Here is a 26,651-nt window from a genome sequence, read left to right on the forward strand (position 1 = left end):
CTCCCTGCATGGAGCCTGCTTCTCCCTCTGCCTATGTCTCTGCCTCTCTCTCTGTGTGTCTCTCATGAATAAATAAATAAAATCTTAAAAAAAAATAACTATGCCCATCCAGAAGAGAGTCTTGCCATTGCAAATTCACTAGGTGTGTTTTTCCTATAGCAGTGAGTTCTCTGGGTCTGTACTAAGGCTCCAATGGGTGGAACACCACAGGGGGTCAATTCTGGAGCTTTCTTAAAGGAACTCAGTGAGGAAAGCAGAGAATCAGGATCCAGCAGGAAGATAAGATCTCTCTTATTCTCTAGAGCCAAGAAACATTGCTAACATACCACAGCACAATAAAGTACTGAGCAGTCTGATTCCTGCCCATGGCTTGTGACGAGCCTGGCCAAATGGGCCACTCCGGTCCCAAGCAGACCCGGCCTTACAGCGAGGTAGGGGGCAGGCTTACCTTGGTTTTAAGAATGTTTGCCTGGTGGTTTTGGTGCATGAAAATGCTCAGCAAGAGGCCCACGAGGAATGGCCCATATCTGCAGTAGGGCTTAGTGTAGTACTCCGAGAAATACAACATGGTCGCATTTTCACTGAAAAACACAAAAACGGAAGGCAAAAGTTTCTTTTTGATCTGGACCTGAGAAAGGGAATCTCTCAGATGTCCATTGGTACAGTCAGCAAATCCAAAGGAAAATTTGGGGTACATTTGTTCATTTCCTCAGTAATGATCCCCAAACTATAATCTCATGATCTTACCTTAGAGACACAGCTAACTTGCTAAGATTCCAGATTTCCCTGGGCAACCCCACCTTGGCTCCCAAGGAAATATGAAGACTGCATCCATTTTTTAAGGAGTTGTTTCTGGTAGCTGGTATGCCAGGCTAGCTCTAGAAACGTGGTTCTCAGGACTGCACCTCTTCGTGGAAGCGCTTACAGAATTTGGTTGCTTGGGCCACACCCCTGGAGATTGCGATTCAGGTGGTCTGAGGCGGCGCTGGCTGGAAGCAGCGGTGGATTTAAAATCTCCCCAGGTGACTCTCTTGTGCTTCCAGAGTTGAGAACCCCTGGGCCAGGTGGGAATGAGCCTCTTCCTCAGTCACCTGGCAATGCCCACAGAGGCTGGTGACGTGATGAGAAGGGCATGGTGCTTGCTCCCCGGTCACAAAATCTGGGATGCCTTCCTTCCTTCCTCCCTCCCTTCCTTCCTTCTTTCCTCCCTCCGTCCCTCCCTCCCTCCCTTCCTTTCTTTTCCTTCCTTCCTCCTTCTTTCTTTCTTTCCTTCTTTCTTTCTTCCTTTCTTCCTTCCCTCCCTCTTCCTTCCTTTCTTCCTTCCTTCTTCTCTTTCTTTTTTCTCTCCCTCCTCCTCCTCCTTCTTCTTCCCTTCCTTCCTTTTTTTTTTAATTTATTTATGATAGTCACAGAGAGAGAGAGAGAGAGAGGCAGAGACACAGGCAAAGGGAGAAGCAGGCTCCATGCACCGGGAGCCCGATGTGGGATTCGATCCCGGGTCTCCAGGATCGCGCCCTGGGCCAAAGGCAGGCGCCAAACCGCTGCGCCACCCAGAGATCCCTCCCTCCCTTCCCTCCCTTCCCTCCCTCCCTCCCTTCCTTCCTTCCTTCCTTCCTTCCTTCCTTCCTTCCTTCCTTCCTTCCTTCCTTCCTTCCTTCCTTCCCCTCACAAACAGAGTGCACACTGTGCACAGAGTGCCAGATAAGGTTCAGGGCTATTTTACATCGGGAGGTCAGTGAAGGCCGCTCTGAGAACCGCTGTTTGCACCGACACCTACAGGAAATGAAGGCGCAAGCCCTGCATTCTCGTGTGGGGAAACAGCAGGTGCAAGGGCCTGACGGAGGAAGGAACATGCTTGGCATGTGGAGGTTTAAAGGCTAGTCTGACTGGTCCAGAGCCAGCAGGTGGGGGAGTGACAGGGGAGGTCAGGCAGGAATTCCACTTCGAGAGCAACCGGCGCCGTGGGAGGAATTGGAGCCGGTGACTGAGAAGATGGGGGCTCCATCTGCCCCACTCGGCTGCACGGAGAGCAGATCCGCGAGGAATGGTCCCACGTTCCCCATGTGACAGGCAGGCTGGTTATAAGGGAGAAGGGCTGCACGTCCTCCCCCGGGGGGGAGCACAATGGCACAGCGGGTAGGGCCGCGGGTTCCACTCCCTCGTCCCTGCGTGGCAGCCTCTCCATCCCCAGCGGGCCGCGGAGGAGAACCCCCGGCAGCCACGTGGGGGCGCGCCCTTCCTCCGAGAAGCACTCGCACGGGGCGGCCCCTTTCGGGCGGGACAACCCCCCCCATTCCCCCTCCCCCCTCCACCTCCACCCCCATCCCCGTCCCCATCTCCCCCATCCCCATCCCCCCATCCCCCCTAGTGCACGTGGGAAGGCTCTCGAGTTTGGCCGCAAGGCCACCTGCGGGCTGGGCCGCTCCGGGGCTCCCCGGTGCCGCCTCCGCCCGGCCGCCGCCCGCCGCCCGCCGCCCCCTGCCCCCGCCCGCGCTCACCTGCCGCGCTCACCTGGCTTCGCTGACCGCCGCGACCGGCAGGCTGTGCGCGCGAGTGAGCAGGGCCGCGGCGGCGGCAGGTGCCAGGAGGAGCGCGGCCCCGAGCAGCGCGAGGACCCGCCTGCTTCTGCGGAGACAGGGACGGGAAGGTGGAAGGTGCGCGGCCGCCAGGCACCTGCCGCCTGTGGGCCCCGGGCCGCCGCACCTGGCCCTTTGCAGGCCCCGGGACCCGAGGCTGCATCTCCTGGCTCCCCCCGGAAATTCCCGCTGCAGCCCCAAGGGACGCCAGGCGTGGAGGTCCCCTGCCGCCCACCAGGCACTACAGGGACGTCGTGGGGGGTGACCTCGGGGAGAGGTGACTGCCAGGCACAGGGGGACAAGGGGCAGCGCAAGAGGGGGATCCCGGGGTTCTTCCCCCACCCGGACGCAATCTGAGACAAATATCCGGGTGCTGGTAGTCCACAGGGGGTTGGGAATGAGGGATGGGGTGTGAAGCGGGAGGCAGGGCAAGCTAATACAAGGATGCTGCGCCGTCCAGGTGGCTGATGCTCCGCTCTTCCAGAATGCTCTATGGAGCCTCAGGCAATGCGCCCGAAAACTGTTCTTGAGAGACGAAAGAAAGAAGCCTTTTCTAGTGTCTTCTATCCATCCCCCGTGAGTCAAGGGTGGCCCCACAAAAACTCATTCTGCCTCACTTTTGTGACTAAGGCCAAAAGGAGTCCTGAAGGAGTCCCGGCTGTAGGAGGTTCTGGGGCAGGAAATGAGACTTAGAGACACAGGCTCAGAGCGAGGCAATGTCTGGTTGTACCTGCTCACAATCATGAGGGCCCGAACCCAAATGATCTGCAGTGGCACAGGTGCAATGTGAAGCACAGGTGCAATGTGAAGCACAGGTGCGATGTGAAGCACAGGTGCGAGGCTATCCAGGCACAGCCCAGCCGGGAGGATGCCTCTGACAATCCCATGCCGCTGCTTGAAGCTGCCCTTGGTTATTCACGCAGAGGGGATAAGGTACCATCCCTATATGGTGAGGGAGGCAGGGAGCAAACCATCTTCCTCCAGAGTGCCAATCCTGCTTGGAATGGAGGAGTGGTAGCTCGGTGGTGCTGTGATGGATTAGTCATGTCTGCTGTGAGCGTGGGCTGGGAAGTTATGACAACTATGCTGTCCACTCACTGTGCCTTTTGCCAGACCATCTAGTGCTGCCCTCCTTGAATTACTGGCATTCCATACGAGTGGGTTCTCCAAAGAAAAAAGCCCTACCTTTCATACCTCCCACAATTTTTTTTAATTTTAATTTTATTTTTTTTAAATTTATGATAGTCACAGAGAGAGAGAGAGAGAGAGAGAGAGAAAGGCAGAGACACAGGCAGAGGGAGAAGCAGGCTCCATGCAGGGAGCCCGATATGGGACTCAATCCCAGGTCTCCAGGATCACGCCCTGGGCTGAAGGCAGTGCTAAACTGCTGAGCCACCCGGGCTGCCCACCTCCCACCATTTAGAAGCTTAAATGTAGTTGTACGGCCACAAGCTTGGAGAGTGCTGATTTTTTCTTTTCTTTTTTTTTTTAAGATTTTATTTATTCATGAAAGACACACACAGAGAGAGAGAGAGAGAGAGAGAGGCAGAGACACAGGCAGAGGGAGAAGCAGGCTCTACACAGGGAGCCCAACGTGGGACTCGATCCCGAGTCTCCAGGATCACACCCAAGGCCCAAGGCAGTGCTAAACCGCTGAGCCACCGGGGCTGCCCGAGAGTGCTGGTTTTTAGCTGAGGGATTGAAATCTGCCTTCCAGGACAGCCTCCAGGGAAGATGCTGATATTGGGGCCAGGGCTTCTGAGTCACAAGGCCACTCAAGTAGGTCCCCACCAGGTCTAGAGTTGGGAGGTACTAAGACCTCATTGTCTCAGGTGGGTGGTAAACCATCCAGACAGGCCATCCAATAAAAACCCACATTCACCCAAGTAAATATTTGTCTAACTCCCCGGGGGACTTGAGCCCAATGCACAGCACCTCCTCTCAGGAGTCCGACGGGTCTCCACTGGCCAGCCACTGCTATGATAAAACTAATAAAGCCTCCTAAACAGACTATTAAGGCTGGATGGTGTACCCCCCAAATTCTAACATCCAGAACCTCCGAATGTGAGTCTATCCGGAGACAGCATCTTTAAAGGGATAATTAAGGTGAAATGAGCTCATTGGGATGGGCCCTCATCCAATCTAAATGATACCATCCTGAGAAGAGGAGATTAAGCTCGGACAGCCCGGGCGCCTGGGTGGCTCAGTGGTCGAGCATCTGCCTTTGGCTCAGGGCATGATCCTGGGGGCCTGGGATCAAGTCCCACATCAGGCTCCCTGTGGGGAACTTGTTTCTCTCTCTGCCTTTCTCTCTGTGTCTCTCATGAATTAAAAAAAAAAAAAAGACTTGGACAATCACACGGGGAAGACCATGTGAAGGCATGGGGAGAACCTCAGAAGAAACCAAACCTACTGACACCTTGATCTTAGACATTTACTCTCCAGAACCATGAGGAAATGAATTTCTGTTGTGTCAGCCCCTTCATGTATGGCACCTTGTCACGCAGCCCAAGCCAGCGAATGCACGTAGGTACCAGGTGCCCTGTGCCCCGCCTTACGTCCTATGAGTCCCATCCTCCTGGGCCCCTGAGCCCACAGCACAAATGGCCCAGTGCCAAAGGGCTCCCCTGCCACCTCAGGTCAGCAGTTACATTTTCTGGCTTTTTAAGGGGACTAGTCCTGCGACAATGGGATGGAGAAAACCCCAGAGCTTCAGGTGCCGACCGCCATCCTCATTCTCTCCAGAGGTTGGTCCCTCAACAAGGTCCACTGAGGGGCCATAGCCCAAGAGGAAGGAATAGCGTAGTGTCTCCTGAAAAGTAGTTGTGTCTGAGAAGATCCCAGTCTTCCTTGCAAGCTGTCAGCCCCCAGCGTCCTGGCCAGGATCCCCTACAGGATTTCTCTCGCTCTTTCTTCACAAATACCTGGAGCAGCAATCAGCACGTCCTGCTGCAAACGCCACCTCCGAGGAAGCCTGCAGAGGCTTGCCCTTCCTCCCCTGCCAGGGCTGCCGGGCCTGCTGAGGCCTCACGCCTGACACACCTGTTCCCGCAGGCACTTGCCAAGGTCTCCAGAGCCCTTGGAGCAGCCGTACCCCTCAGGGAGCCGAGGCCTGTGACAGCGCCCCAGAACTGGTCCGCCTGGCTCTGCTGGGCCCAGCGGCTCCCCCTCCCCTAGGGAGCTCTCAGGGTTCACTGTCTTGTAGGAGGGAGAATCCACCCCTGTGGGCCTGAGGCCTCTCCACTCCTGTTTAGGCAGCAGGAGAAATCAGCGACTCAGGAGCACCCCAGGAATCAGCCTGCCCTCTCAAAGGGGCCTGGGGGGGGGGGGTTGGTCAGCATCCCAGAGCTATCTCTACTACCTATCTTGACTTTCCTTGTCCATCCATGTGAGGGGGAGGGTAGGAGGTCACACTAATCCCTAATTCCCAGCAGTCTTGGGGATTTCATCCTGGGACGTGTGAGTATAAATTAAGCAGGCATCCAGTGGTAGGTCTTTCTTCTACCAAAGGATGTTCAGAGCTATTTTTTTTTAAAATCTCTGTTTCCAAAATAAATAGCAGTGTAATTATTAGATCTCATTTCCATCTTATTACCAGATTTTTTCTCTCCTCTTTCTTTCTTTCTTTCTTTCTTTCTTTCTTTCTTTTTCTTTCTTTCTTTCTTCTTTTCTTTTTCTTTCTTTTCTTTCTTTCTTTCTTTCTTCTTTTTCTTTCCTTTCCTTTTCTTTTTTCTTTTCTTTTCTTTTCTTTTCTTTCTTTCTTTCTTTCTTTCTTTCTTTCTTTCTTTCTTATCTTATTTATTTGAGAGAGAGAGAGCACAAGCAGTGGGGGAGGCAGAGGGAAAGGGAGAAGCAGAGTCTCCACCCAGCAGGGAGCCATAAGACTCGATCCCAGGACCCTGAGATCATGACCTGTGCCAAAGGCAGATGCTCAACCAACTGAGCCACTCAGGTGCCTCTCTTTTATTTTATAATTTTATTTATTTATTCATGAGAGACACAGGGAAAGAGGCAGAGACACAGGCAGAGGGAGAAGCAGGCTCCCCACAGGGAGCCTGATGTGGGACTCGATCCCAGGATCCCAGGATCACACCCTGAGCCAAAGGCAGATGCTCAACCACAGGGCCACCCAGACGTCCCTACCAGGTTTTATTTCAGTCTCATATGCTTTTCTCAGTTCTGTTATGCTATCAAAAATTATACTCCCTGCCCCTGAACCCCCACTCTGAGAAAATAAACCATTTGAATTCAGATGCTTTTGTTTCAGGAGACTGGGTAAGGGAGAACTTGGACCTCCTCGCTCTCCCCACAGCAATCACACAGAGGCAGACACCCCCCAGCACCGGGCACTGGTTCGGGTCTCCACACAGGCTCACCTACCTCAGAGGAGTGGAATGAAGAAGGGGTGAAGCGGCAAGTGTATGGGAAGGGGTGAGGCTGAGAAGAGGAATGCAGACCTTTCAATCTGGGAAGCCTTCATTAAGAACTGCTCCACACCAGCACCTTCTGGAAAGGGTGTTTTGAGAAAAAGCCAAGGAAGGGGACCAACTGCCCAGATAAGGGTACCCTTTGTGGAATAGGGATGGTGCAGAGAAAATAGGGAGATGGCCACTCCTGAATGGGTTTAGTGAAGCAGATGCTCACAGTGGCTTATCCAGCCACCCTTCCCCCACCTCCCTGTGCGACTGGGAGGGGCAAAGGGCTGCCCCAGCTTGGGGACAGCAGCTGGGGACAATGATGATCACATGGAATCTCAAATAATAGGTAGCTGAGTGACATGTGGTTGCACATTACTGACAGGCAAGCCCTGTGCTGGTTCCCATGTGTATGATTTGCTTTGTCCTCCAACCCCGACCTGAAGCACCACCATCTCCATTTTATGGACATGAAAGCTGAAGATGAGAGTCTCACAACTTACCCCGGGGTCCCCTCACCAGTGACTTACCAGTCATGATTGGAACCCATGTCTTCTGACTTGAACTCACTATACCAGCAAACTGCCTTTGTGCTTAGTGGGAGCCATGGAACTTTTTTTAATGACTTAGTAAACAAACAAACAAAACACCTCTTTACATTGAAAGTTAGAAAGCATTGTGTGTCTAAGATACGTGAAGAAGCAGATTTTCCTTTTTTTTTTTAGGTGCTTAATTCTTAGATTAAATGAAAATTAGGATGCTCTAAAATAAATAAAATCTTTTTTTAAAAAGATTTTATTTATTTATTCATGAGAGACACAGAGAGAGAGGCAGAGACACAGGCAGAGGGAGAAGCAGGCTCCATGCAGGGAGCCTGATGTGGGACTCGATCCCAGGACTCCAGGATCATGCCCTGGGCCGAAGGCAGCTGCTCAGCCACTGAGCCCCCGAGGCATCCCATAAATAAATAAATCTTTAAAAAAAATTAGGATGCATTTCCCTTGCCCAGGATGCTTGAATGTTTGCATGTGGCTGGAATGGGCAACATCGTGGGTCAGCCTGTGATTTAAAAATCTGTCCTGCAGGGGCAGCCCGGTGGCTCAGCGGTTTAGCGCTGCCTTGGGCCCAGGGCCTGATCTGGGAGACCCGGGATCGAGTCCCACGTCAGGCTCCTTGCATGGCGCCTGCTTCTCCCTCTGCCTGTGTCTCTGCCTCTCTCTCTCCTCTCTGTGTATTCTCAGAAATAAATAAATAAAATCTTAAAAAAAAAAAAAAGTCTGTCCTGCAAAGAGCATTAACAGGTAACCGTGATGCAGAGCTGGTCAACACATATTTGGAACTTAGCTGCACCCCTACTAAGTGAAGACTTGGAAGTCAGATGTGAAAAATGACTGTTTCTTATATATCAAAATAGCAAGGTTTGTATTTTGTTTTGTATTAGTATTAACATTCCATACTGGCAACTAATTAGATGGCCAGAGGACTGAATATTGATAGACCTTAAGGGAAGTGATTTGTCTTTATGCTTCAAGAGCCTAGAAGCCATTCATGCTCCTTTGACCCAGTAATCCCCTTAAAGATATGCATTCTAAAGAAATACCAGAATTGGAGACAAACGGTTACCATGAAAATATTTATCAGACTATTATTGATAAAAGCATAAAATTGGAAATAATCTAAGTATTTAATGATAGGGGAAGGTTTGACTAAATTAGAGTTCATTCATGGAATGGAGTGTTACGCAGACATTAAAATTATGTTTACTTAGAAGTAAAATAATCTAGGAAATTGCTTATGTCATAAAACTATTAAAAGAAAGATATTAGTGTAGAGATACAGATTCCTTTCACGTATAAAAAGTTGTGCAGGGGGTGGGGGTGACTGGGTGGCGGGCACTGAGGTGGGCACTTGACGGGATGAGCACTGGGTGTTATTCTGTATGTTGACAAATTGAACACCAATAAAAAATAAATTTATTTTTAAAAAAAGAAGTTACTATATCCTAATTGCAACCAATAATAGTGTTATTGAAGCTTACCCCAGTGTCTTGGGACTTCTGAGGTGACCTGCCACAGTGAGGCCAGTGCATATCTCCAAGTTCACATAGAGCTTGTTCTTTAAATTAATTTTTTATACACTACTAGTGGTATTTCCCTTGGAATACTTATCTTGGTTTTCTATATCCTAAAAATACTGGGGACCACTACTTACTAACCATGATTCTCATATTGTTAAGTCTGTTTTTACCCCTCCATTTCAATTATTTAAAAACAGTTCTTTTGGGGTTTTGTTTTTTAAACCATGAAATAAAGGCTTTTTTTCCCTTAAAAAAAAAAAAGGTTGTGCAGGAAAAGATCAGAAAGATATTTACAGAGAGTCCTTTCCTTGCATGAGGAACAGATCAAGGTGATAGGGTTTTCCCCTCTCTTCATCCCATTATTTCCTGTGTTTCTTAAATTGAACAAGTATTTGAACAACAAAAAAAAGAGATATCTTTTAAAATATGGCATGGATAACTCATAAGCTAGAAGTCTCCTTGTGTATTATTGAGGCCTTAGAGCTTTTCTAGAACTAACAAAAATTAAGCTAATAAATATCGGATATGGGGAACAGGTACACTGATGCATTGCTTGGGGCGCTGTAAATGACCTCATTCTTTCTGGAGAATAACCACACAATTTGCAACAAGCGCCACAAAATCGTTCCTACCCTTTGACCTAGTAATTCCTCTTGGAAATAGGACCCCAAGGAAATGAATAAGAGGGAAAAGTAGCACATTCAAAGACAGTATTGGGGTGTCATTTGGAGTCACGAAAAATTGGAACTAATCTAGACGGCCAACCACAAAAATGGCACAGAACTCCTAAAATTGAGAAGTAGGCAGATGGCTATGTGGAAATGTTTACAAGGACCATTAAGTTGGAAAAGCAGAGGCTATTAGTGCCCGCTGGTGAGAACTCTGCAAGAACACAGGGGCAGTTGTGTAGGACAAAGATCAGAGGAGGACGCAGAGAAAGGTAAACAGGAGCATTCGGTGTCTGAACTGTTCTAAAAGGTTCGTCTCCTACATCATAAAAGCTGCTCTTTTACTGCAGCGCTCGCTGAGAGGTCAGTGGGAGACATCCCACGGGGCGACACTCCTGTCGCAGGGACACTCACTTTCTGTGGATGAGGACGATCGCCGGCGTGGTGAGATGGAACTGAAAGTCATTGGCGAGGTACCACGTCCAACCATTACACTGAAATGAGAGGAGCCGAGGTTACTCCTGCCCCTGGTGCCCGGGGCTGCCCCACATTTTCTAACCTGTCGGGAGCTGGATGGAGGAGGAATCCACAGGGCACCTGTGGGTGGAGGGTGGGGCGCTTCCATGGAAAGACAAAGGAATTTGGGGTTACAGGTATTTCACGTACCTCACTCATTTACTCATTTAACAAGCCTGTGTGATGGGGGTGATCATTGCCAGCTTACAGGATGGAAATGCAGACAAGTTTTCCCTCTTGTTGGAAAAAGCAGTAATAGCTAAGCTCCCAGGATGGTTGTGGGAGCTCAGTGCTATCCCATGACACGAATGTTAGGAGCAGTCATCGTTTTGGTGCCATGGGGGTGGGAAGGGTCCATGCTGCTCCCTCTTCCGGGCCTTGCCAGCCCTCCCCAACTCCAGGGGAGGGGCGTGCTCATTTAGGATGGAGGCCTGGCTCCGGAAGCCCCAGGGTGCCCACGCATGCCTGACAGGTGATCGGCAGGCTGAAGCCCCGTCGGTCCGCTGGCTGCCTGTGTTTGTGTGAAGCGAGGCAGTTACCTGTATTTCTTCAATCTCTCCAGGGCTTCAGAGATAAAAGTCTCCTTTTGCATCCGATCCACCCCCACCTCCCCACTCCAAGGGAGACCAGACTCATCTGGTGGAAGGGACAGCTTTCCTTGTCCCAGTTAGGAAGAAGTTCCCTTGATGGGGAAATCTGTGAATTCTCACGGCTTGACGGCCCTCACATCTGCTCTCAGGGGCCCACGGTGGGCTGGCTCACATCCTTGCCACCGATTCTCACCTATGGGCCAAGCCAGTGTGCATCTGGGCAAACAGCCAGCCTGTCCTCCCGGGGCCTTGTCACAGACCCACCCGAAGGCAGTTAGACTGTGATGTGCGCCCTGCCCGAGCTGCTGGGCACCTGCTCACGGAAGGCAGTCACCCGCTTGGTAAGTCGTCACGTGCAGGGATTAGCCACACTTTAGTGGTTCTCTCTGCAGCCCTGCTTTCAAGGCATATGCAAAAGTCAGTGACATGATCTAATCAGAATGATTTCCCTTCCGTTTACTCCAGCGTCTTCATGAGGATGGGAGGGCCCTGGGGAGGCCACAACCAATGTGCGCAGATGTGGTGGCCCTGCCACATCTGGCTGGAAGCGGAAAAGAACTCATCACAGCAAAGGTGCAGTGCGATGTTCTGTCCCAGTGACAGGCCGTCTGCGTAGAGGTGGAGAAAGTGTCCTATCTCCATGGGGTGACACAGACTGGAACCCAGCGGAGCCAGGCCACTGGGCCCTAGATGCCCGCTGCTTTGCTCCGTCCCTGCCTCCCACTGCTTTTCACAGCAGCTGCACCTGCCCAGACGGTTTGGTTACGCTCACCCATCCTGGGAGGCTAGTCTCCCTGCCCACAGCCCACCCTCCCGTGGCTTCACTGTTACTCCGGAGAATATGCCAGAAGAAAGGGCATCAGACTAGGGCTGGTCCTGGGAAAGCTCACCAAACCGGGTAAAGTGAGGCCCCGCGCTTGCTCACGGCCCCCAGCCTGGCCCCAGCCGAGAACCTGGGACTCACCGCATTCCCGACGGACAGGAAATCGTTGAGCAGCAGCAGATTTGTCCACCATGCGAGCCGGCAGTTATCCAGGTGGGACTTGGGCACCTCCCAGACGGGCCCCCAGGGGGCCAGAGAGAACAATCCAACCAACAAGCACACGGAATACATGTGCAGAGGCTGTAACCTGGCAGGGGAGAGCCGGGGTGGAGGCCAGGGAGGGTGACTCTCCGCGCTGGTCCCACTCTGTCCCCTGGGTGAGCCACAGAGAGGCTCCAAAGCACATTGTGCGGGTGGGAGGCCAGCAACCCACCCACGCCTCGAGGCTCCTCTGTTCGTGGGTAAAGCATCGTGGGCTACCACATGAGCCGGTTCTGGGGCCGCGATGCAAAACTCTCAATCATTGAGCAAGTGGTGCGTGTCGGCCACCGCGCTAGGGCTTCTCAGATGCCTCTACGCCTCGGAAGGTTCCTGGCAGGGACATAGTACCTCTGCTCTACTGATGGGGACACTAGAGCTCTGAGAACTGTGGCCACTTGGCCAAGGTGGCCCGGCCATACAGCAGAGCTGAGATGGGACATGTGCGGTCCTCTCTGCCCCGGTGCCAGGACAATACCTTTCCTCCCTCCCTCTGTCTTTTCCTCTCTCCCTTCATTGCTTTATTTCTCCCTCCCTTCCTTCATACCCTACCCCCTTCCAAGCAGGACTTGAAGCAGCTACAAAAATGATGGGGGGAAGAAAAGCACAGGTGTCCTTTAGAAACAGAAGAGCCACACCTGCCACCTGGTTTATACTTTCTAGTAGCCGCATTTGTCAGTGGAAAGAAATAGCTACAACGAATTTTAATAATATACTTTATGTGGCCCAATGAATCCAAAATATTGTCATTTCAATAAGTAATCAATCTAAAAAATTACTGAGCTGCTTTACATCCTTTCTTCTTTGACTAAGAATCCAGTGTGTAAACTGCATACTCGCCACGCGTTGCCATGGGCCACGTGTCTGGTGGGTACTTATTGGACATCACTGGTGTCCAGTTTAGAAGTGAGGTTGGGACACAGTCCTGGCATTCTGGGTGAGCTATGATCCCAGCCATCTTGTAAAAGAACACATGTCAAAATTCAGAGTACAGCATGTGGCCCAGCAGCATCTCCGAACATCTCAGGGGGCATGTCAGGGAGGTGACAGATGGGAAGGGCAGGACTGCTGCAGGCACACCCCCCAGCAGAGTCATAGGGCAGCACCCAGCCTCCGCTTGGTCCCGGGCCCCAGACCTGGTGGCCTCCTGTCCTCCCCATAACGATAACATCCTGGCATGTGTCTGGTAGGCCGGAGGGCTGGGGGCATGCAGGGAGCAGGCTGGAGTTGCAGATCACAGTCAGACAGAAAGGGCCACCGACTGTGCCAAGACGCGTCTCCCCAGATCGGCTCAGACAGCAGCCTCAGAGCCCTCCCTGGGCCTGGGCCCTGCCACATCAGCCATCTGACCGTGCTGCCCCGCAGCTGCTCCTACAGGCCTGGGCTCCGCTTCCCAAGCCTCTCTCCCCACCATCTGTCACCTCCCTCGGGGAGAGTAAGTCAACCCCCTCCTCCCCTCAGAGCCAGAGTTCAGGTCAGATGCCCTCTGGAAGGAACAGGGTAGGGGCAGGGCCTCCCCGACAGGCAGCCTCTGGGGTGGGGCCTGTGCGGGCAGGAGACCTGCTGGGGTGGGCCCCATCTTGAGGAGGAGCAAGGCTCCAGAGATGTGTGCTCTAGTTTTGTCTAAATTTTCACACTGAGAAAATTACAAGACTTCTCTCTCTTTCACCTGGAGAGGAAATGGGGGGGGGGAATGGTAATCCTTCAGATCAGTTTTTTTTTTTATATTTTATTTATTTATTCATGAGAGACACAGAGAGAGGGAAAGAGATGGAGAGACCCAGGCAAAGGGAGAAGCAGACTCCATGCAGGGAGCCCGACATGGGACTCGATCCTGGGTCTCCAGGATCATGCCCTGGGCCAAAGGCAGGCGCTAAACCGCCAAGCCACCCAGGGATTCCCCCCCTTTCAGGTCGTTTTAAGAAGAATCATGATTCCCACATCCTGAGATTTTTTTTGAGAACCAAAGGAGATGGGTGAGACAACAGTTGGAGGGCACCTGGGTAGCTCAATGGTTGAGCCTCAGCCTTCGGCCCAGGGCGATCGAGTCCCACATCGGGCTCCCCACAGGGAGCCTGCTTCTCTCTCTCTGTCTCTGCCTCTCTCTCTGTGTCTCTCATGAACAAATAAATAAAATCTTTTTTAAAAAAGAAAACAGTTGGAAACCTCAAAAGCATCATATAAGTGTAAGTGCTCTTCATTTTTGTTCAAGCTTCTGGAAGATTTAAAGTCAAAGTTTTCAAAGTTTAAAAAGTACATCAGCTGTTGTAAGGAGCACGAGAAGCAGGTGGGAAGGTAAATTGGAAAATACCCATCGAAATGTTAGATGCACCAGACTAGCAATTCTACTTGTAGGCATTTACCCATAAACACTTTCAGAGGGCAGCCCGGGTGGCGCAGCGGTTTAGCGCCGCCTTCGGACCAGGGCGTGACCCTGGAGACCCAGGATGGAGTCCCATGTCGGACTCCCTGCGAGGAGACTGCTTCTCCCTCTGCTTGTGTCTCTGCCTCTCTTTCTCTCTGTGTCTCTTATGAATAAATAAACAAAATCTTAAAAAAAAACGCTTTCAGAAAAGTGCACAAAAATGTATAGACATTGCATTATTGTTTAAGATAACAAAAAAACTTGGAAGTACCGCCATGCCCATTAATAGTGACAGGTGGAGCTCCAATGGCCCACCCACACGGCACCTTCCCAGGCAACCTTTCAAGTCAGTAAGATGGGTCCTTTCTTTCTTCTTCTTCTTTTTTTTTTTTTTTTTTTTTGGTGGGTCCTCTCATGCAGAGACATACCAACAACCAACATTCAATCAATAAGTGAAAAAAAAAGGTACATGCAAAATAGCACAGCATATAATGAGAAAAAAAAACAATGTATATAAATACATGGAAAGCATCTGCAAGAATTCACAAGAAGCTGTTAACAGAGGTGGCCTGCGGGGAGTGAGACGGGATTGGGTGTCCTTACTTTTAGTGCATAACCTTCTGTTACAGACATTTTTATCAGAAATTTTTTACTTATATTAAAAAAAAGAACCTCCTGACTTTTATTTATTTTATTTTATTTTATTTTATTATTTTATTTTATTTTATTTTATTTTATTTTATTTTATTTTATTTTATTTTATTTTATTTTATTTTATTTTTTACCTCCTGACTTTTAAAATGTGGCTCCTGGTTGGAATAATCACACAGTTTTAAGGGTCAGGAACATCTACTCCCCTCATTTCCAGTTACATAATCTTTGTTCTCATTTGCCCCTGGAAGCTGGGTTTTTGCATTTTCTTATAGCTGCAAAAGTTCCCAGCTGCCTCCCCTCCCTGCCTCTGTCCTCTCACTGTCTATTCTCAGAGTGATTCTTGGAAAATGTAAATCTGACCGTGCCACTCCCCTTCTGGAACCCTCCAAAGCCATCTTGTCTCCAAATAAAATAGAAAGTCCTTAAGGCAGCTAAGAGGTCCGGAACGACCCAACCCGGGCCCTGGAGCCCATGCCCCACCTTCCTGACCCCACTTCCTTCTGTTCCCCAAGTGCTGCTCACTCCACTCTGGTGGGCTCTCTGGGGTTGTTGTTGTTGTTTTTTTTTTTAAGATTATGTATTTATTTATGCATGAGAGACACAGAGAGAGAGGCAGAGAGAGAAGCAGGCTCCCTGCAGGGAGCCCAACAGGGGACTAGATCCCGGGACTCCAGGATCACGCCCTGGGTTGAAGGCAGACGCTCAACTGCTGAGCCACCCAGGCGTCACCTCTCAAAGACACCAACCGTGTTCCCTTCTCTGCACCCACTCCTCATATAGGCCCTTCTTCCATCACAGCCTTCTCTTTGCATAGAACCTTCTTTTATTTCCTTTGACAAATGTCACCTTCCCTGACTACCCTTCCAGAGGAAGACTGCATCGTGCCTCCCTCTCCACATTAGCACTTTGTGACACTTCTCATCACTGACCTGTAATAAATGTATTTGCACGTTGCAACTTAATGTTGCCTGTTTATTTGTTGACTGCCTGTCTCTATTCTCTAGAACATAACCCTCAGGCCAGAAGGCACCGGCATGGTCATCGAGTGCTGAGTCCCCAGGGCTTACAACAGCGCCTGGCACACGGGGGGTCCTCAAATACAGAGGAGAGAGTGAACAAATGATCTTACTTCCAGGTAAGTAGGCAAGCAATCCATCGTAAGTGAATAATAACAAGAATGAGAATATCAAACAGGCTAGGAGCGTGGCTGCTTTCTCACTGGGTTTACCTCACAGAGTGAGTTCAAACTCAGTTGGTGATGCTTCTTCTAATTTTTATTTTCTTTTCTTTTTTTGGTTTTTAAAGATTTTACTTATTTATTCACGAGAGACACAGAGAGAGGCAGAGACACAGGCAGAGGGAGAAACAGGGCCCATGCAGGGAGCCCGATTAGGACCTATCCCGGGACTCCAGGATCACACCCTGAGCCAAAGGCAGACACTCAACCACTGAGACACCCAGGCATCCCTACTTCCTCTAATTTTTCAACAAAATTTTGTCCTAGGTTGGACTCTTTCTTCCTGGCTCCCATCTGCCACCTTCCCAGAGCTCCCTATCTCAAGAGCATTACCACCATCCACCATGTTGTTCAGGCTAGAAAATCTGAGTGTTCCTGACTTGCCCTCTCTCCATTCCCAATGCCAACACCAGTCCAGATCTGCTGTCCTGTCCAGATATGGCAACAATTTAATCATGGGATCCTCACAGGCATCTTGCCCCATGAGGCCTCACACACACACACACACACACACACACTCTCTCTCTCTCTCTCTCTCTCTCTCTCTCTCTCTCTCCCCCGCTACTGCTGTATCTGCCGGCTAAAACACATCCCACTCTTCAGTCCCCCGCTCTAGGACTTTCCTTCTGAAGCAGGGTTCCCAGCCAGAACCCAGTGTGCCATTGGATCCCACGCCCCACCCCACCCATCAACATCCCCCACTAAGAAACTCCAGTCTGAATGCCAGTCCCTCTACAGAAGACCCCAGGGTAGAATAAGCTAAACCCAGTGCCAAGGACCCAAAAGATATTGAAAGACTAAGCACTCTGCCAAGTGTCCAGGTCAAGGGGCTGGATTTAGTAGCATTTGGAAGAAACCACAAAGGTCATAGTGAAAAGAAATCAGTAGAGGTCTATTCTTAGCTCAGACTCATTCTTACCCCATTTACCAGAAAAGTTACAAGGTGCAAGTAGCAACCACAGTAATGATGGCAGCTTGTACTTATGGAAGGCTTACTGGGTGTCACACATTTTTTCTAAGTTCTTAGCACACGTTCTCTCATTTAATCCTCACAAGAGTCCAATGGCATGAGTGCCATTATTCTTCTCATTTTTTGAGATGAGAAAACTCCAACACAGAAAGGTGGAGCCACTTTCTCAAGGTCACACAGCTGGTGGGGGATTGAGCAGAGTCAGATCTTACCTACTGCATTTTACTAGGTCAGAAGACTGTCCCCCCTTCCTGTTTCGTGACAATGAAGCGTAGCAGGAGAGGCATAGACCATCAGTAGCAAGAGCTGGCTCCAGCTCAGCCAGCAACATCCCACGACTTAGAGAAAATACAAAAGGGTTGAGTTGACGTCTCCTCTTCTCCCTACGCTCCGTGGGTCTGATTGCATCACTACCTGTCTGCCACCCCACGGACTCCATACTCCGTCCTGATACTGTATCCCCTCCCACCCCAACCACCCACACATTGGTGAAGAGGACCATGTCCTCCCTGCCTCCCTCTGAGCAGAAGGACCACCGTCTCAAGCTTCACCTGCCCCTCTCCTTGTTCGATCTTATTTTATTTTTTATCATTACCATTAGTACTCTGACTTACAGGACCCATTACTACCAATTTAGAGGAGCCATGCACATTCCCCTGTTGAATACACATTCCAGGGAAAACTGACAGTACATTTATTGAAATCTGCTGCCCATCAGCTGAGGAAGAAGGCTGTTTTAATATAGATCAAATTCTCTTAGGATAAATACCAGGAAAATTGGAATCTTCCACTGACAAAAGCCATTAAGCCAGCAAAAATCAATTTTATGAAGAAAACTATGTCTCTCGGTTTCTCTTTGAAAATTATTTCAAAAGAGGGCTGAAGACCAAAAAGTAATAAATTGTTACACAGTAATAATTAATTAAGAAATTATACAGGGTGCCTGGGTGGCTCAGTCAGTTGAGCATCTGCCTTCGGCTCAGGTCATGACCCCAGGGTCGTGGGATCGGGTCCTGCATCGGGGTCCCTGCTCTTCGGGGGCCTACTTCTCCCTCTCCCTCTGCCTGCAGCTCCCCCTGCTTATGCTCTCTCTTTCTTTCTCTCTCAAATAAATAAATAATAAATAAATAAATAGTCTTTTTTAAAAAAGAGATTATACAAAGAGACCTACCTTGTAAGGCGGCTGAGGACATATCTGAATATGACGCTGAGGGTTCTTCCTTGGTCTGAATCCTGGTGTATCTTTAAAAATGACCTTGCACTTAACCAGCCACTGAGAGAGAGAGAGAAGACCAATCACAGGAGGAACTTACCAGTGATGCAGTTCACTGGATGGTTAACTTGGCTCTCTATCACGTTACAGTAAGTTATGCTGTAGTAACAAGATACCTCCAATACTAAAACCATAGGTTTTTATCATGCTTAGGCCGCATGCCCATGGCCAGTTACCTTGAGGTCAGCATCTTCCTCACCGGGAGACCCAGGCTGGGGGAGCAGTCACTATCCAAAAGGTCACCAGCAACCAGGGCAGAGAACAAGAACATGTGGGAGGGCTTCAAACCAGCAATGGAAGGTTCTAGCCCAGGGACACCTGGGTGGCTCAGCTCTTGAGCATCTGCCTTTAGCTCAAGTCATGATCCTATGGTCCTGGGATCAAGTCCCATGTCAGGCACCCTACATGGAGCTTGCTTCTCCTTCTGCCTATGTCTCTGCTTCTCTGTGTGCCTCTCATGAATAAATAAATAAATAAATCTTTAAAAAAATAAAAATAAAAAAATAAATGTTCTAGCCCAGAAGTGACATGTTTAAAGCTCTTTAGCATACTGGCAACACCAGGTATCCATCATCGGCCAGACCTCATTCCCACCCAACTGCAGTGGGGCCGGAAGTAGTAGACTGTTATCAAGGGACTGGAAGAAAGAGAACCAGAAATATTTGGTGAACCACTCTAAGAGCTACCACATTAGCCTTTTGAAGTAATAACATCCAAAGCCCTCTACTTCTATAGGGCCACACTGTTTTCTTTTTTTTTTAAGATTTTATTTATTTATTCATGAGAGACACAGAGAGAGACAGAGACACAGGCAGAGGGAGAAGCAGGCTCCCCACAGGGAGCCCAATTCTGGACTCCATCCCAGGACCCCGGGATCACACCCTGAGCCGAAGGCGGACACTCACCTGCTGAGCCTCCCAGGCGTCCCAGTACCACATCATTTTCAAAGTACTTTCACTAATGGTGTTGCTTTTGCTTCTAGGGCAATACCAAACTACTTGACAATAAATGTTTGTTGAGTGAGTGATTGGTAAAAGGGAAGATATTACCATCCCTGCTTACCTTGTAGGGCAATAGAGGCTCAAAGACTCAGTGAGGTTGCCCAAGATTCTCAACCAACACATCCTGATGACAAATGTGTTCCCCAGCATGTTCAACTAAAGAAACAGGCTATGTCTCTTGAGTGCCAACTTGATGACAAGCAAGTTTGTGAGTGAGTTTCCTGACCTTTCGACATTCATGCCAATGATCCTTGTGGGTGTTTCCCTAAGGAACGAATGCATTTCCTATTGCAAAAGAAGGCTGTGTGTGTGTGTTGGAAGGGATCGGGGAGGGTGAGAGAATGTTTTTGTTCTCTGCCAGCACGATTTTCTTTTGAAACGCAGCAAGTTGGGTTCACTATAATAGGACACAATTGATAGAGACATGTTGAAGGGAGCACTGGGATGTGGAAGTAGGACAGCCAATTCCAATTCCGGCCTCCTCTTCATTTCAGAAAAGAATGAATCGGGGTCCCTCTCTGCGGGCCTGCACCATCCAGCCATTCAGTTCATCCAGAGGACAATGAGAAAGGCTGGTAGGAAACAGGCTGTGAGCAGAAGTCGCTATAGGATGCCGGGAAGACCCAGAGACCTGACCCCACTGGGGAAGAGTACAATCCCGCAGTAGAGATGCGCGAAGTCAGAGGGCTAGAAAGGGACCCCCCCAACTGTCACCAGGGAGAGTCAGAAGTCTTTAGTTGTACTATGTAAACATATGAGTGACATGGTGGGTAAGACACACTTCGGACACAAAACAGACATTATGCTTCCATTCTGACTCTCACTTTCCTAGCTGGGGGGACTGGGGCAAGTTATTTCATCTCTGCACATCAACTTTCCCAGCTGTAAAAACGGGCATGATATTCATTCCAACCTCCTAGGTTTAGTAAATGTAATTAAAAAAAAATCGTAGGCTCTTAGCGTGATGGCAATACAAGGAATCACTCAGTAATATGTCCATTGTCCAAATGAAAATTTTATTTAAGAGAATATGTGCACTTTCTTTTTTACTTTCTATTTGTTAAAGTTTATTTATTTAAGTCATCTCTACCCGCCACCCCCCCCCCCCAATGTGGGGCTTGAACTCACGACCCTGAGATCAAGAATCACCTGCTCTTCCGATTGAGCCACACTGGCACCTCCAATGTGCACTTTCTAAGTAAAAAAAAAAAAAAAAAAAAAAAAGAATACTGGAGGGGGAAAAAAATAGTTCCTGAGCCAGGCGATGAGAAAGAGAAGAGGGAAAAGAGATGGATGCCTTGATCTCTTAGGCTGGGTCAGGAGCTGCTGGTTTCCACTCTGCCTTCCTCAGCTCCTCCCACCGTGGTTCGCAGACTTTAGCAGATGGCAGCAGCCAGAAGCACCCCAAGGGCTTCTTACAGCCCAGACTGTATGATTCAGTGGGTCTGGGACGGGGCCCGAGAATCTGCATTTCTAACAGCCTTCCAGACGATGCTGGAACAACTGCATTGGGGCTATATTCTGAGAACCGATAAAAGGCCCGGCACTTCCCAGGCCCCAGAGCGACCCAGGAGTCAGATAAGTAGTCTTTACAATAAAGGGGCGCATATTTGTCATTTTCTTGAACATCTGAAATTTCAGGGCCCTGGCCTGTGTTTTGGGATTCTCAGGGCTGACCCAATGGCGTCCCTGTCGTCTCAGAGATTCACACCGATAGTCCAGGCACGACCAGTGGCTTCTCAGGCCTTCATTCTTCCCTCCTGGTGGCAGTCCTCCAGCTTGAGTTTTGGCTTTGCTTCCAGCCATCCCGATCCGTCCTTGCCAGCCTCCCTCCCACGGCTTGGAGCTGTGCCACTCAGTCCCATCCAGCATTTGGTGTCTTGTTTTGCCTTGTTCTTACAGTCCTCTTGCAGGGAACAGAGGTCCAGACTTTGAAAGCTGTCTCCGGGGCAGACTTCCCACCCACCAGGTCCCTGCAGTTGGGCTTTGCCTGCCCGGTTAGACTCAGCTGTGCCCCCTTGGAAAGTCTGGTGCCTAGTGGTTCCCATATCACTGCAGACAGTGGCCTCTGACCCTTGCCTGTGTGGACCATTCTACTGTCACCCTGGCCACCTCCTAGCATGAGCTGCTGCCCTGGTGGCCTGGTCTCAGCTCGTTCTGTACCCTACTTTTTCTCCATTAACCCCAAGAAACTATCACACCAGAATCTAGGGCTAAAATAATTAAGAAATAATTTCCAAAACAAAAAAGGAAAGAAAGAAAATAATTTTAACAGCTACTTATTGAGCAATACACTTGACACTGATTTAAGGCACCAATGTCAGCAGGACACAAAGCAGAAAAAGTCCTACCTTATGTTCCAGTGGGGAGACACAGATGATTAATATGAAGTAATAAGTAAGTGGCATCCCTGAGCATGTATGATAAAGAGAAAAAATAAATCAGGCAAAATGAAGCTAAGAGTGCTGGTGGGTCCGTTTCCGACAAGGAGAACAATCAAGGAGTCGTTGGGAAGGGAACGTTTGGGTGAACATCTGGAGGAGGACGGGGAGCAAGTCACCCAGTAGGTAAGTGCTGCAGAAACTGGTGGTCAGTAGGCCCCCTCCTGACGCTCCGCCCTGTTTGTGGGCTAGCTCCCTCCTAGTCTGGTGGCTCGTACACTTTGGAATTTCATAGACCTTTTTTTTTTTCAAGATTTTATTTATTTATTCATGAGACACACACACAGAGGTAAAGACACAGGCAGAGGGAGAAGCAGGCTCCATGCAGGGAGCCCGACATGGGACTTGATCCTGGGACTCCAGGATCACGCCCTGGCCAAAGGCAGAGACTCAACCGCTGAGCCACTCAGGCGTCCCAAGAATATCATAGACTTTAAAATTAAAAAAATAAAATTTTAATAAAAAAAAAAAGCCAACTACGAGGCCCTTATCAGAAGCTGGCTGCGGGCCCTCTGGCCAGCAGCACTGTGCAGCTGCGCGGCGCTTCCCTTGGGTCCTTCCCAGCATGTGATGCAGGTATGTGGTGGGGTCCCCTGTCTTTCCTGGGACCCTCCCCACACACGGCACGGCACCCCCGCCACGGTCAGCACCTCCACGCCACGCCGTCCTTGCTGCACCTGCCAGGCGGCCACCCCCGGGCCCCAGACGGGGACCCCAGTAGCCTCCACCCCAGAGCCATACACAGAGGTCGCCTCTGTGCACAGTCAATGCCCGTCCCGCGGGCCTGTTGATGACGCCCATCCTTCGTGAACCACTTTCCTGTCTTGGCTCCCTGGTGCCTGCAGCGTCGCACTTGTCCTCACATTTCACCGGTCACTCCTTCTCAGACTCCCTAGGGAGCCTACAGGCCGGGCGGCCGAGGCCTTGGCACCCAGGCCTGACCTGCCGTTCTGCTCTCCATCCGGCACAATCTGCCCAGCTCTGTGGCCTCCACGCTGCCCGTAACTCAAGGGCTCCAAGGTCGCCCTCTCCGGCCTCGACATTCCCACTGAGCTCCAGGTTGCAGAGCCCTGCCGACACCTCGACGTGGGCGTCTACGGGCTCCCTTTATCTTCACTTGGTCGGGCCGTTCGATTCCAGCAGAAAGCCTGAGTCTCCCTCCAAACCCGGCTTCTCCTCCAGGCTCTCCACTCAGTGAGTGTCACCTCCGTGACCTCGGTCACCCAGCCACACCAGAAATCCCTCTCCGGTCCCCTCTAGACAGAGGACATCGGACACATCTCGTCCGATGAGCAACAGGCCTGCTTCTGCCTCTAAAGCCTATCTTGACCCTGACCTTCTCCCTCTGTCCCTCACCCCTCCTCCGTCCCCTCATTGTTTCTCATCCAAAGCACAGCCAAGGTCACCAGACTGACCTCCCTACTTCCATCCTGGCCTTTATCCTTAGGCCTGTTACTAACACAGGAGCCAGAGTGATCGCTTTTCAAATGTCAGATGATACGGCTTTTCAAAGGAGACTGTCCAACTACTTCTTGTCCCACCAAGCCGAAGCCCAAACTCCTGAGTCTCGCTACGTGGTCCCCTGGGGTCTGGCCCTGCCTGGCTCGCTCTTCCCTCTCTCCCCACCTTCGCTATGCTTCAGCCTTCTTTCTGCTCCTTTAACAAGACACACACGTTCTCTCTCTCTCTCCCTCCTTAGCCCTTCTGCACTAGTGGCTCCCTTTGCCTGAAACCTTCTCATCCTGGATTTTCCCGTGGCCAGCTCCCCTTGCCACTTAGACCCAGTAGCCCCTTCTCCGATGAGTCGAAATAGTTACCCACTTGCTCTCTACAACCACTGTTCTATTCTTTCCTAGTATTTATTACTAAAACATTTTTTCTTGTTTATTTGCTTGCTTATTGCTGGACACACACACACACACACACACACACATTACTGGAAACCCCATAAGAAGTGCCTGTTTGTTTTATCCTTGGTTGTCTCCCTCAGCGACTAGAACGATGCCCCGCAAACAGGGACTCAGTAGATCATGGTTGGATGGATGAATGCTTAGCATTTGATAAAAACAGCTGCCACCTACTATCACTATCTCCCTGTGAAGGAAGAGGCATTGATCCCCAAAGAGATCAAGGCAGGTCAGCATGGGGACTAAGAATATAGACTCTAGAGTCAGATTGCCTGGGTTTGGATAGCGGGTCCACACCAGGAACATCTCCCTCAGTCTCAGAGGTCTTACCTTGGAGGTAGAGATTTTGTAGTCTATCCATACAATGGAATATTATTTGGTCATGAAAAGGAATGAAGTGTTGATACATGCTACGATGCACCTGAGTGTCTGGAACATCATGCTAAATAAAGGAAGCCAGGCACAGAAAGGCCAAGCATTATGTGGCCCATTGGTACAAAATATCTAGAAGAGGTAAATGCACGGATTCAGAGAGCAGATTTCTAGGAACTGGGGTGGGGAATGGGTTAGGAAATAACTGCTGAGTGGGTATGAGGTTTCCTTTGGGGATGTTGAAAGTGTGTTGGAACTAGTTAGAAGGGGTGGTTGTGCAATCCTGGAAATGTGCTAGATGCCACTGAATTGTTCACTTGAGGCGCTTAATTTTATCATGTGAATTTCACCTTAGCAACAAAAAGAGAAGAAAATGGGGATTTTAACAGTGGTCCCCACTGTATGGGGACATCGTTAGGATTAAGCAAGGTAATGCGGCAGCCCTCAACATGGTGCCTGACATTTATCACACAATTAAGAAGATGTACCTCCTAGTAGTTAAATTAAATAAAGATAGCTTCATGAAATGTCACATCATATTTGTTCACACTTCACTCTAGTGAGAACTGTCAACTTTATCACGGATTTTCATCAGTCCATGGGCCAGAATTTGAGAACCACTGAAATAATCAATTTTGATTCAAATAAAACCACCTTTTGGAAAAAAAATTCAGAGAACCATTCTAACTCATTTAATAAACTGAAGATACAAAAGAGAGGAGCTTATGACAGCAGTACTATCCACAGTTGGACAGAAGCAAAGGCCAGGTGAGGAAATAAATAGGAGTCATTCGGTTTTTCTCACTAAAGTGATAATGGCGTCCCAGGCATGCACCCGTCCCCCGACAAACAGAGACACGTACAGTAGCAGAGAAAACACCCTATTACCTGATCAGGAAAAATGTGTCAACCCCAAGATAGAACGGGCCACTCCGAGAATAAAGGTACAGTGGGTTTTTAAGCACTCTGGTCTTCCACTCGAGCACATTATCTGCAACAAACATAAAAACAGTGTCTTGGTTTCACGGAAGAAAGTCATGTGATTTATGTCTTCAAAAAACCAAGAGGAATGCCTTCAGCTTTCACAGCATCAAGGGGATTTTGGGCAACCCCACAACTTAAGAGGAGAAGGTAGGAGCGCCTGGGTGGCCAGTTGGTTAGACAGTTGCCTTTGGCTTGGGTCGTGATCCCGGGGTCCTGGGATCAAGGCCCGAGTCGGGCTCCCTGCTCAGTGGGGAGTCACCTGCTTCTCCCTCTCCCTCTGCCTACAGCATCCCCCACTAGTGCTCCCTCTTGTCAAATAAGTAAATAAAATCTTATAAAAAAAAAAAGAGGAGAAGGTAGATTGGCATTGGAGGTGGTGATGAGCACCGTGGAACCGTGACCAAGGCTTTGAGCTGCTTCCTGCTCTCACGGTGCCCACGGCCACTCGGGGGCCCCAGCTGCATTGCCTGCCCACGGACTGGGTGCCGATCCCCCAGGGGGTCCTTCAAGCCCCCCCAGGCTGGCCTTCCCCTCAACGCTGACCACGCTTACGCAGGGTTGCTGCTGCTGGCGGCCTTCCACCAGGGAGGCAACCGGCGGAGGGCCGAGAAACGCTCGTGTAACACCAGCGCACAATCCTTATTTATGCCTGTTTTTCCAGGAGAAGGAAGCGTTCGTTTCTGGCCTCGTTAATCATCACTAGAAGGAACCCAGCTCTCTGGACAACGAACGTACAATCCTCAGGCATCACTGCTCACCTGGTAATCAGGTGCCTGGTTCACACTCGGGAGGAGGTAATGCAACCACAGGCACCGGCCTGTTGGCCTGGAAAACTCACTCGTGGGCGGTCCCGGCTCTGTCTCTAAAACCGAGGAAGGCTGCAGCCTCACGTCTGGAGGCCCAGCGTGCTCCCCTCACTTGAAAGCATCTCTCTTCCTCGACTGCTCACAAAGACCCATCAGTCCTCCTCACCCAAAGACAGCCACGCAGTCATCTGACTGGTGTGCCCCGACAAGATCCAGAGGAGGCTCAGAACTCGGATGCCATTCAGCGCAGAGCACGTGCTTCTTGGCGTCCTTGTGGTCCAGATGGCCAGCATGTTCTTCTGCCAAGAAAAGCATGTCAGCGCACGCCCCGTGGCTCCTAAAAACCCTGGACAAGAGCACAGGTATTACAGGCCACGCTGAGAGCCAGACCAGCCCACACGCTGGCCCGCAAACAGGAGTCAAAACACACACACCAGTGATCCTGGCTGTCACGCGGACACTCCTTTGCTGTGGCCCTGGACTGCTCCACCCCGTGCTTCACGGCCCCCTCTTGATCTATCTGTGCACCTTTGGGTGTGGTCTCCCTCCTTTTCCCTAACGTGCCCGATTTGACGTTGGTGTCCACACTGCCACGCACAGAATATGCTAACCGAGCTCAGGCCCCCGGGATGCCAACACCTGACCCCAGTCCTGTTGGACAAAAGTGGGGGGTTGGAGGAGGGTGGGGAAGAGAACTTAGGCATCCTTCAGAAACCAC

General features: G+C 50.1%; 1 protein-coding gene across 1 annotated transcript in view; it reads right to left on the minus strand.

The window, feature by feature from the left end:
- LOC129514425 (O-acyltransferase like protein-like) overlaps window positions 1–26,226 on the minus strand; it is a 34,672-nt gene extending 8,446 nt beyond the window's left edge. The window contains exons 1-7 of the mRNA XM_055332978.1: window positions 26,100–26,226; window positions 25,032–25,134; window positions 18,321–18,422; window positions 11,807–11,972; window positions 10,151–10,230; window positions 2,512–2,625; window positions 449–581 (exon numbers count right to left, since the gene is read on the minus strand). Of these exons, the coding sequence (XP_055188953.1) occupies window positions 449–581; window positions 2,512–2,625; window positions 10,151–10,230; window positions 11,807–11,972; window positions 18,321–18,422; window positions 25,032–25,134; window positions 26,100–26,226 (825 nt within the window). The remainder of the gene's footprint in view (window positions 1–448; window positions 582–2,511; window positions 2,626–10,150; window positions 10,231–11,806; window positions 11,973–18,320; window positions 18,423–25,031; window positions 25,135–26,099) is intronic.
- Between the last annotated feature and the right edge of the window lie 425 nt (window positions 26,227–26,651).

The sequence above is a fragment of the Nyctereutes procyonoides genome, unplaced genomic scaffold (assembly GCF_905146905.1).
Source record: "Nyctereutes procyonoides isolate TBG_1078 unplaced genomic scaffold, NYPRO_anot_genome, whole genome shotgun sequence".
NCBI lineage: Eukaryota > Metazoa > Chordata > Mammalia > Carnivora > Canidae > Nyctereutes > Nyctereutes procyonoides.